Source organism: Pleuronectes platessa, chromosome 12 (assembly GCF_947347685.1).
Source record: "Pleuronectes platessa chromosome 12, fPlePla1.1, whole genome shotgun sequence".
Lineage (NCBI taxonomy): Eukaryota > Metazoa > Chordata > Actinopteri > Pleuronectiformes > Pleuronectidae > Pleuronectes > Pleuronectes platessa.
The window spans coordinates 22,466,666-22,478,941 of NC_070637.1; the positions used below are offsets into that span (position 1 = coordinate 22,466,666).

At 39.0% G+C, this 12,276-nt stretch overlaps 1 protein-coding gene across 1 annotated transcript; it reads left to right on the top strand.

Moving 5' to 3' along the window:
• Positions 1–5,666: 5,666 nt before the first annotated feature.
• LOC128453068 (nuclear factor 7, brain-like) lies at positions 5,667–7,589 on the top strand. The gene has a single exon (XM_053435707.1). The coding sequence runs from the start codon at positions 6,049–6,051 to the stop codon at positions 7,153–7,155; it is 1,107 nt and encodes a 368-aa protein (XP_053291682.1). The 5' UTR covers positions 5,667–6,048; the 3' UTR covers positions 7,156–7,589.
• The last annotated feature ends 4,687 nt before the right edge of the window (positions 7,590–12,276 follow it).

A 12,276-nucleotide genomic window follows, 5' to 3' on the forward strand; every position in this document is an offset into this window, starting at 1 on the left:
TCAACTCATTATTCTAAAGCTTTGTTTTGTTTCTCCTTTTACTTCTCACTGATTTTTATTTTCATGGGAAATGTTTCCTACCATTTAGATTTTGTGTGGATCCATGAAGTCGAGCAAACTGATGAAGATCCACATAAAAACACATTTATCAATAACAGCTGATTATTGTTCACAGTCAACAAACAATTTATCAAAATTCACACTTGATTCATGATTCATGTTAAATCACATAATCTCTGTTCACATATGAAATAATCCAACATATATGAACATTTGTCTGTTTGTTGTGATGAAGCCAAATTGATCCTGTCTGTAAAAGTCTTTATTCAACCGCAGCCTAGTGATGTCATTTTAATGTTGTGATAAAAATAATAAAAACTAAGAATCAGCAACAGAGTTCTGACCTTTTTTAAGTTGAAATGTAAATATAACATTATCTGTCATTAAGTAGGATTGAACACTCAGATAGTTTCAGGTTCTTAAATTGAGTTATATATACGTTTATTCATGAATTATTACTTTTTTTAATGTTAGGACGTAATAGTTGTGAACAATAGTTGGGCCTACACGTGAAGCCAAAGCCTGAAACCACATGTCTTCTTTGGTCTGGAGACAAAGATGAGCTTCCAGGGTGGACACAACTTTCAACCCCTATTGGTCACTGTGCCCCATGACCCATGAGGTCACCAGGACAATAAAAGCTCAGTTCCCCCTCTTTTAGAATCAGAATCAGAATCAGAATCAGAATTATTTTTATTGCCATGTATATTTGCACATACAGGAAATTGCCTTGGTGTGGTTGGTGCACTGTACAAACAACAATATAAAAAACAACAATATAAAAACAACAATATCGAACAACAATATATACAGTAAGAGAGTTACGTGCGGTTCTAAGTATATAGTTATACTCAGTGTTGTGCCAGTTTACACTTAAAATTAACTAGTTTGAAGTTCTGTTCATGCAGATGAAAATGAACTAGTTAAAATTCATATGTAATATTTGTAAATTTTGAATTAAGTTCTCTGTTCCAGAACTGAACTAGTTCACTTTCATTTGTTTCATTTTATATTCATTGGGATGATTTAGAAGACGAACTGACGATCATGAGTTTAGTTGTTAATCGATGGTACTAAATTTCTTGATGTTTAAATGCTTCTGAAGTGTGTGCTGTCTGAAAGAGTATGCAGCCACAGACAGGAAGTACAGAAACCCACGACACAGTGTGAGTCGGTTTGTTGGTGAATAAATGCAGCAGCTGCTCCAGGAAAGCTGAAGTGTTTGTTAGTTTCAAATCAACCTGATATCTGAAACATGTCCTGGATGTGGTGAACTCAAGGTCAGGTTCCTCTTTATTTACACCGTGTTCTCTCACTTCTCTCATCCACTGTGATCGTGTAATGATCAGTCGCTGGAGAAGCTTTTGACTCGTTTACTGTTCGTTTGTCTTTATGACTTTAGCTTCGGTTATTAGGAGTTCACCAGGTTTCAGGCCTTATCTTCAGTAACAGACACGGAGGAGCGGAGGAGCGGAGACCCAGTTGTTCGGTGAGTAAACATGTTTCTACTATTGACAGGTTTTTACTTCCAGATATTGGGGGATGGGAGCTCTGTACAGAGTCACTTTCGGTTTGTATTACACGATGTTCACAGTGGGACTCAGAGTCTGTGAGTCTACAGTCTGAGCTCTGCAGAGTCTGAACCTCAGCTGCTCTGACTCGGTGTCATGAGTCCAACCAGCTGTTAACTCGTCTTCCATTGATCCACATTCAGTTCTCACACAATGAAAGAAAGATGTCTGCGTTCAAGTCTCTGGTTGTGTGGATCCTCATCATGTGGACTTTCACCACAGCAGGTACGTTAAGTCTGATCTTACTATAGAGAGTTTGTGACAGTGTAGAGGTAGGACAAATTCAAACTTATGAAACATTAATGAAAAACATTTGTTGAAGAAAAACGATGAAGATGATAAAATTATAAAAAAAACAAACTACTGAAGGTTTCCTTACTATATAAAGATGTGTATGTGAGTAGCATGTGTGTGTGTGTGTGTGTGTGTGTGTGCGTGTGTGTGCATGTGTGTCTACGTGAGTGAGTGAGCTTTTAAAATGGCGGCTGGCCACTGGAAAGATAACGGACACATGGCTGATGTGTTTTCCCGCTAAAATATTTGTTTGTTTTTCAATTGAATTGTTCATGTTAGGTCACATTAAAGGCGGAAAAAGTTCGGACATGATTTATCTTTGTCTCATTTTTAATATCACACAAACCTGCTACAAACCGAAAACATATTATAAGCATTCAATCAGAATTTTAACAGCACATTATTCTACAGTATTTGTCACGAATTATAATTTAGATAAAAGTGAAGGAATCTACATGAAAACACTGATATCTGCTTACAATCAGATTTTAATGGTTTATATGCTGCTTATAAACAGCGACTTTCAAGTGTGTTAAGCACTATAATAATAATAATATATGCAGGACAAAAATAAAATCGAAGATTTCTAATGAGATAAAATGTTTATTCAAACCACACAAAGCAAATTAAATGTTTAATTATTCTGTTCAAAATATAATTGTAATTAAACTAATACATTAAGTGCAAAGACTATGTGCAGTGTGATAATATGTATTTAGCACAGTGAATATTGTTAAGAGGGTTACCTGCTCCTTTAATAGTCGCCTCTTTTCAGATTCGTAGTCAGATCATTTCCGTCATTGCAGTTTCCTCTCAATGGATTTTATTTTCTCAAAGAGTCGATCTGTGACCTACGAGTCTGAAATAAAGTTAATTTGAATCGACCTCTGGCTCTTGAGAGCTGGTGATCATACATCTCATCGCCCTTGCCAAATACTTCACAGTAAAATAAGAACTGAACAATGTGGACTTCAACTAGGAGACATTTTGAACATCAAGTCAAAGCTTAATCAAAACAACAACCACTTCCGTTGGTGACCCTTCACAATAAAGGTCCCATACCGTACACTGCTTCGGATGACAGGAAACACCAATTCACTGACTAAAACTTCACAATAAGGCAACTAAATAAATCAGCTTACATTCACACTGAGTGATGATCATACGGTTCTGCAGCTGAGCCTCGTTTATACCAGAGGTTTATACGGAGGTTTTTTTTGTGTGTGTGCGTGTGTGTTATTTTGTATACACAAACACACACACACACACACACACACACACACACACACACACACACACAAACAGGATTCTAAAAAAATTTATCTTTCTTTAAGTCTTAATTTCGAGATCCTAAATTCTTATCGCAAAGAATGTTCAGATTTTGCTGAATTCCAAAGTAAATTTTCGAAATGAACATTTCTGTGATCAACACACAACTTTTCCAACTTGGTGTGAATCTGAGCCTCTTTTAGTTCCTATCTTTGGTTTGACAGTAAATGTACGTTACACATTCAAATGCCTCGTGTGGCAGGAGGTTGTTTTTGTGAAAGCAGCTCAGATAAAACTACTGTATGTTAACTGTCAACAGCCAAACAGACAGACAGTTCCATCAGGATATTTACATTCACAATCCATCTGTGAGCAAATGCTCTAATTTCACTTTGAAAAAACCTTCTATTCACCACAGTTGATCCTGAACTGGTTGTTTTTTTACCCGGTGTCTCACAGATGATGAGGTCTCCTGCGTTTTAGAGGAGAGCTGCATCTTACCCTGCAGTTTTCAACCTGGTACAGACCCAGTCATCCACTGGATGAAGGTGGAACCAGGAAACACTCCTGTCCACTCCTACTACAGTGCCAGAGACCAGTTTGCACACCAGGGCGAGCGCTTCAGAGGCCGGACATCGCTTTTCACGGATCAGATCTCCAGAGGAAATGCCTCGATCAGGCTGACGGGGCTGCAGCTTCAGGACCAGGGCCGATACAAGTGCTACACCAGCACCATCACTGGAGTCACGGAGGAGTCATTTATCAACCTGAGAGCAGATGGTAAAGAAACTCACAGTGAAAACAGAACATAAATACTAGAAATGATATTTGTCTCTTACAGTTTTTCTCTTGCACAAATTTCAAATGATTTAGCACACCTTTGCAAACGGTTAGGTACAATTGCCTTCAGTTAGCCCAATTACCAATTGAATAAATATTGCTGGTCAAAACTGACTGTCGCTTCTCAGTCAAGTGGTTGTTCTCTGCAGAACATGTTGGCATAATTTCATTGTGTACATCATCACCTGCACAATAGTTCACTCCACTGTAAAAATCCGTCAGGCACATAATACCATGAAAAACATCATGGTATATACTGTAATAAGGATCTCTTTGATCATCGGCTTAATTTTCAGGTGCAACTAGAACTTTAGTAATCAAGGTTGAGTTTCACACATCTGATCACCAATCACACAGTAAGTTTACAGTTTTTCTCCATTGCTTTGGCTCATTTCACGAAACAGAAATGACATTCTCAGAGCTCTAAGTCCAATTGGGAAAATAGCCCATATGGTTCCGCACAACTACATAGATCACCTTCAAAAGGTCATATCTCACTATACCAAATTTTAGTTTTGATGTGCTTATTGTTTGACAGTATATTGTGCTGTACACATTTTCTGTTACTGTAAGCACAATGTATGGCAATGACTGTAACAATTTCCATGGCAGTATGAGTTCAATAAAGTATTTTATGTGAAACCTTGAATTAATCTTTTTTCTGTTTGATACACTTAATATTCTGGAAAGAAAACATCTACTGTAACCATTCAGTGTCAAAGGACTGAGCCAAGATTTAAATGTGCACATGAGGGATATTTCTATGGTCCACTGCCATACTGACAAAACATCTAAACATTTTGACCTGTAGTGTTTACACAATGCCAAAGGGACTTTTTATTTTGGGGGCACTGACTATTTGTATAAGAAAAGGATTTAGTTTTGACTGATGAGTCAGCTGTTTTGGGAGAGATATGACCTTTTGCAGGTGGGCTATGGAGTTTTGCTGAACCATCTATGTTATTTTGGCAAATGTATTTAAAGCTTTGAGAATGTCCTGCTTTTTCTGAGGGATGAGCCACAGCAATCGAGAAGGAAATTTTCATTTTGGGGGCACTGACTATTTATATGAGAAAATGATTTGGTTTTGAAACTTGAGTTAACTGTTTTGGGTGAGATCTGACCTTTTGAAGGTGATCTATGTAGTTGTGCTGAACCATATGGGCTATTTTGCCAATTGCACTTAGAGCTCTGAGAATGTCATTTCTGTTTCGTGAAATGAGCCAAAGCAATGGAGAAAACTGTAATGAAGAGCTCCACAGTGCATGAGGCAAAGATGATCAATGAGTTATAAAAGATAAATGTTGTCTTGCAGCTCCAGTGCGTCACGTGGACATTAATAAGGTGGAGGACAGCTTCACCTGCCGCTCAGAGGGGATCTACCCCGAGCCGCAGCTCACCTGGTCCACCAGGCCTCCGTCCACCATGACCCTTCAGAACCAAACCACAGTGAAGGAGACGGAGCAGCAGCTCTATGAGATCAGCAGCACACTGACACTGTCAGACAGAGACACTGTTCTGATCTGCAGCATCAGCACTCGCCATGGCAGGAGGAGCGCGGTGTGGTATCAACCCAGTACGTTGAATCTCCTCTATGGAACTGAACCTTTGCTTGTTTTTGTAATTCTGTAATTCTGTTTTTGTTCTTGTAATTAAACAGTATACAGTGTATAGACAGTAAAGATATGTGCAGTGTGATTATATGTACAGTGAATGTATTTCACATGAACCGTTGATATTGCACAAGCAGATGAATCTGGACCAGTAAAGAGTTAAAATGCAAGAGTGCAGTCCATAAGGAAGGTGAATAGTTTTTACTGGCAGCAGAGCTGCTTGTACGTGTCTTACAGGTTTTATAATCCAACATCTCAAGCTCCACCCTCTTCTGACACCTGATAAACCAGGAAATATTTGTTCCTCCCTGAAGAGACGCAGGCGGAAAACCAAACGATCACATTCACCTTCCAAACCAAACCCAACTAGACCAAACGTCCTGAGTGAGACCAGCTAAAGTATGGACTTTTGTCTGGACCATCAGCAGCCAGTGTGTGTCGTCTGCAGAGATTCAGAACAACCCACCGACCACAGATTCGGACCTGTCGAAGAAGCTGCAAAGCAATCCAAGAGGCAGCTTCAGGAAACTCTGGAGCCCTTGAAGGAGAAGTTACAGAGTTTTGAACGTGTTAAAATAGAGTTTGAACAAACAGCAAAACACATTAAGGTCCAGGCCCGTCACACAGAGAGGCAGATCAAGGAGCAGTTTGAAAAGCTTCATCGGTTTCTAGAGGAGGAAGAGGAGGCTAGGATGGCTGCACTGAGGGTGGAAGAGGAGCAGAAGATCTGGAGGATGAAGATGAAGATTGAGTCTCTGAGCAGAGAAATAACAGCTCTTACAGACACAATCAGAACCACAGAGGACGAGCTGAGAGCTGACAACGTCTCGTTCCTGCTCAACTACAAGGCTCCAGTGGAACGAGTCCAGCAGCGCCCCCTGCTGGAAGAACCACAGCTGGCCTCAGGAGCTCTGATAGAGAAGGCCAAACATCTGGGCAACCTGAGCTTCAACATCTGGAACAAGATGAAGGACCTGGTCTCCTACAGTCCTGTGGTTCTGGACCCAAACTCTGCTCATCCAGTACTCGTCCTGTCTGAAGGTCTGACCAGTTTGATACGAGGACAGGAAAAGAATATTCCTGACAATCCAGAGAGGTTTGATCATTACTTCTCAGTCCTGGGATCTGAGGGTTTTAACTCAGGGACTCACAGCTGGGACGTCCTGGTTGGACACAGTGCTTACTGGAAACTGGGTGTAAAAGCAGAGTCTGCCCAGAGGAAGAGAATCAATCTGTCTGGATCATGGGGGATATGGTTCTGTGAAGGTAAATACTCAGCATGGTCTTCATTAGCATCATCTGTTCTCTCTGTGCAGAGGATCCAGAAGATCAGAGTGAAACTGGACTGGAACAGAGGACAACTGTCGTTCACTGATCCTGACACTAACAAACACATTCACACCTTAACACACACTTTCACTGAGAAGATGTTTCCATACTTTAGCACTGGAGATCACTTGAGGCTGTTACCTGTGAATGTCTCTGTGACACTGGATCAGCGCAGGTAGAGATAAAGATTTTATGTAAGAGAAATCTTCTGAATATAAATGTTCAACTCATTATTCTAAAGCTTTGTTTATTTCTCCTTTTACCTCTCACTGATTTTTATTTTCATGGGAAATGTTTCCTATCATTTAAATTTTGTGTGGATCCATGAAGTCGAGCAAACTGATGAAGATCCACATAAAAACACATTTATATATAACAGCTGATTAGTGTTCACAGTCAACAAACAATTTATCAAAACTCTCACTTGATTCATGATTCATGTTAAATCACATAATCTCTGTTCACATATGAAATAATCCAACATATATGAACATTTGTCTGCTTGTTGTGATGAAGCCAAATTGATCCTGTCTGTAAAAGTGTTTATTCAACCGCAGCCTAGTGATGTGATTTTAATGTTGTGATAAAAATAATAAAAACTAAGAATCAGAAACAGAGTTCTGACCTTTTTTAAGTTGAAATGTAAATATAACATTATCTGTCATTAAGTAGGATTGAACACTCAGATAGTTTCAGGTTCTTAAATTGAGTTATATATACGTTTATTCATAAATTATTACTTTTTTTAATGTAGGACCTAATAGTTGTGAACAATAGTTGGGCCTACACATGAAGCCAAAGCCTGAAACCACATGTCTTCTTTGGTCTGGAGACAAAGATGAGCTTCCAGGGTGGACACAACTTTCAACTCCTATTGGTCACTGTTTCCCATGACCCATGAGGTCACCAGGACAATAAAAGCTCAGTTCCCCCTCTTTTAGAATCAGAATCAGAATCAGAATCAGAATTCTTTTTATTGCCATGTATATTTGCACATACAGGAAATTGCCTTGGTGTGGTTGGTGCACTGTACAAACAACAATATAAAAAACAACAATATAAAAACAACAATATCGAACAACAATATATACAGTAAGAGAGTTACGTGCGGTTCTAAGTATATAGTTATACTCAGTGTTGTGCCAGTTTACACTTAAAATTAACTAGTTTGAAGTTCTGTTCATGCAGATGAAAATGAACTAGTTAAAATTCATATGTAATATTTGTAAATTTTGAATTAAGTTCTCTGTTCCAGAACTGAACTAGTTCACTTTCATTTGTTTCATTTTATATTCATTGTGATGATTTAGAAGACGAACTGACGATCATGAGTTTAGTTGTTAATCGATGGTACTAAATTTCTTGATGTTTAAATGCTTCTGAAGTGTGTGCTGTCTGAAAGAGTATGCAGCCACAGACAGGAAGCAAGTTCCTCTTTATTTACACCGTGTTCTCTCACTTCTCTCATCCACTGTGATCGTGTAATGATCAGTCGCTGGAGAAGCTTTTGACTCGTTTACTGTTCGTTTGTCTTTATGACTTTAGCTTCGGTTATTAGGAGTTCACCAGGTTTCAGGCCTGTTCTTCAGTAACAGACACGGAGGAGCGGAGACCCAGTTGTTCGGTGAGTAAACTTGTTTCTACAATTGACAGGTTTTTACTTCCAGATGTTGGGGGATGGGCGCTCTGTACATTCACTTTCGGTTTGTATTACACGATGTTCACAGTGGGACTCAGAGTCTGTGAGTCTACAGTCTAAACTCTGCAGAGTCTGAACCTCAGCTGCTCTGACTCTGTGTCATGAGTCCAACCAGCTGTTAACTCGTCTCTTCTTCCATTGATCTACATTCAGTTCTCACACAATGAAAGAAAGATGTCTGCGTTCAAGTCCCTGGTTGTGTGGATCCTCATCATGTGGACTTTCACCACAGCAGGTACGTGAAGTCTGATCTTACTACATAGAGTTCGTCACAGTGTAGAGGTTGGAAAAATTAACACTTATAGATAGATTACTTTATTCATCCCCGGAGGGAAATTAAGTCGTCATAGCAGCCGGTACATTTGAATACAATAAAATACAATACAATAGAATAAAATAGAAAATATAAAATATTGCAGTAGAAAGAATAAGAACAGAAACACAAGATAAATATGTAGATAAGGTGCAGTGGCAGATGATGGTAATAGTACTGATGATATGATGGTAAATGTTATTGTTAGACAGTATATAAAAAATAGTACAGTATATATAGTATGTAATGTATATTTATATATGATAGTAATTATACCAATATAATAGCAGTATATAGTAATAATAGCAGCAACAGTATACATAATAATAATAATAGTAAAATATAATAATAATAATAATAACATGTACACATGTATAAATATGTGTATATAGACTTATATATACAAAGAATATACAAAGAGTATGATATAATATATGATATATAGTACGGGTATAAATATAAGTATTTGGCGATACAATAGATAATATAATATACTATGAGTGTGAGAATATGTAAACAGAGTGTGCAAAAGATAATATTATTGTATAAAATGATGAAACATTGATGAAAAACATTTGTTGAAGAAAAACATTTATGATGAAGATAATAAAATAAAAGTATAAAAACACAAACTACTGAAGGTTTCCTTACTATATAAAGATGTGTATGGGAGTAGCATCTGTGTGTGTGTGTGTGTGTGTGTGTGTGTGTGATGTGTGTGTGATATGTGTGTGTGTGTGTGTGTGTGTGTGTGTGTGTTTGTGTGTGTGTGCGTGTGTGTCTACGTGAGTGAGTGAGCTTTCAAAATGACAAGAAAGATAACGGACCCCCCTGATGGCGGGGGTCAGAGAGATGTGTTTTCCCCCTAAAACATTTGTTTGTTTCTCAATTGAATTGTTCACGTTATAGGTCACATTAAAGGCGGAAAAAGTTCGGACAGGATTTACCTTTGTCTCATTTTTAATATCACACAAACCTGGTACAAACCAAAAACATTATATAAGCATTCAATCAGAATTTTAACAGCACATTATTCTATAGTGTTTGTCACGAGTTATAATTTGGATAAAAGTGAAGGAATCTACATGAAAACACTGATATCTGCTTACAATCAGATTTTAATGGTTTATATGCTGCTTATAAACAGCGACTTTCAAGTGTGTTAAGCACTATAATAATAATAATATATGCAGGACAAAAATAAAAGCGAAGATTTCTAATGAGATAAAATGTTTATTCAAAATTCATTAAGTGCAAAGACTATGTGCAGTATGATATTATGAATATTGTTCAGAGGGTTACCTGCTCCTTTAATGGTCGCCTCTTTTAATTTACCTGCTCCTAATAAAGTTAATTTGAATCGACCTCTGGCTCTTGAGAGCTGGTGATCATACATCTCATCGCTCTCGCCAAAGACTTCACAGTAAAATAAGAACTGTACAATGTGGACTTCAACTAGGAGACATTTTGAACATCAAGTCAAAGCTCAATCAAAACAACAACCACTTCCGTTGGTGACCCTTCACAATAAAGGTCCCATACGGTACACCGCTTCGGTTGACAGGAAACACCAATTCACAGACTAAACCTTCACAATAAGGCAACTAAATAAATCAGCTTACATTCACACTGAGTGATGATCATACGGTTCTGCAGCTGAGCCGCGTTTATACCAGAGGTTTATACAGAGGTTTTCTTTTAAGGTGGGTGTGCGCGTGTGTTATTTTGTTTACACAAACACACACACACACACACACACAAACAGGATTCTAAAAAATGTATCTTTCTTTACGTCTTAATTTCGAGATCCTAAATTCTCATCGCATAGAATGTTCAGATTTTGCTGAATTTCAAAGTAAATTTTCTAAATGAACATTTCTGTGATCAACACACAACTTTTCCAACTTGGTGTGAATCTGAGCCTCTTTTAGTTCTTATCTTTGGTTTGACAGTAAATGTACGTTACACATTCGACTGCCTCGTGTGGCAGGAGGTTGTTTTTGTGAAAGCAGCTCAGATAAAACTACTGTATGTTAACTGTCAACAGCCAAACAGTCAGACAGTTCCATCAGGATATTTACATTCACAATCCATCTGTGAGCAAATGCTCTAATTGCACTTTGAAAAAAGCTTCTATTCACCACAGTTGATCCTGAACTGGTTGTTTTTTTACCCGGTGTTTCACAGATGATGAGGTGTCCTGCGTTTTAGAGGAGAGCTGCATCTTACCCTGCAGTTTTCAACCTGGTCCAAACCCAGTCATTTACTGGATGCAGGTGAAACCAGGAAATACTCGTGTCCACTCCTACTACAGTGACAGAGACCAGTTTGTATACCAGAGCGAGCGCTTCAGAGGCCGGACATCGCTGTTCACAGATCAGATCTCCAGTGGAAATGCCTCGATCAGGCTGACGGGGCTGCAGCTTCAGGACCAGGGCAGATACGAGTGCTACACCAGCACCTTCACTGGAGCCGGCAAGTCGTCATTTATCAACCTGAGAGCAGATGGTAAAGAAACTCACAGTGAAAACAGAACACAAATACTAGAAATGATATTTGTCTCTTATTGCTGTAACCTTGTTTAACATGTGTACTGTTGGGTTGAGTTGAAGCTGATACTTAAGCATTGGACGTCTGGTTGCTTGCCGGCACCATTACCTCTTTGAAAAATGTTAGTCACTAAAGTGCAATGAATCCTGGGACAGGTTGGACGGGGACAGATCCACTCGTTGGAGCTCGGTCTTCAAATGCAGCCCCTGCATTGAGACACAGCTGATGTCAGCAGCACCACATATGGCTCATATGTGACGTGTTAAATAATAAGCACAATATGTCAAATTAATGAAGAGCTCCACAGTGCATGAGGCAAAGATCATCAATGAGTTATAAAAGAGAAATGTTGTCTTGCAGCTCCGGTGCGTCACGTGGACATTGAGCAGGTGGAGGACAGCTTCACCTGCCGCTCAGAGGGGATCTACCCCGAGCTGCAGCTCACCTGGTCCACCAGGCCTCCGTCCACCTTGACCCTTCAGAGCCAAACCACAGTGAAGGAGACGGAGCAGCAGCTCTATGAGATCAGCAGCACAGTGACACTGTCAGACAGAGACACTGTTCTGATCTGCAGCGTCAGCAGTCGCAGTGGCAGGAGGAGCGCGGTGTGGTATCAACCCAGTACGTTGAATCTGCTCTATGGCACTGAAGCTTTGCTTGTTTCACCGACTGCTGCATATTTATATCTGCTCCTACAGATAACTTACATTTTATATCAATGCTGATTCTCAATCTTTA

Coding starts and splice junctions, on each gene's coding strand:
- LOC128453068 (XM_053435707.1), top strand. CDS start 6,049: ATGGACTTTTGTCTGGACCATCAGCAGCCAGTGTGTGTCGTCTGCAGA.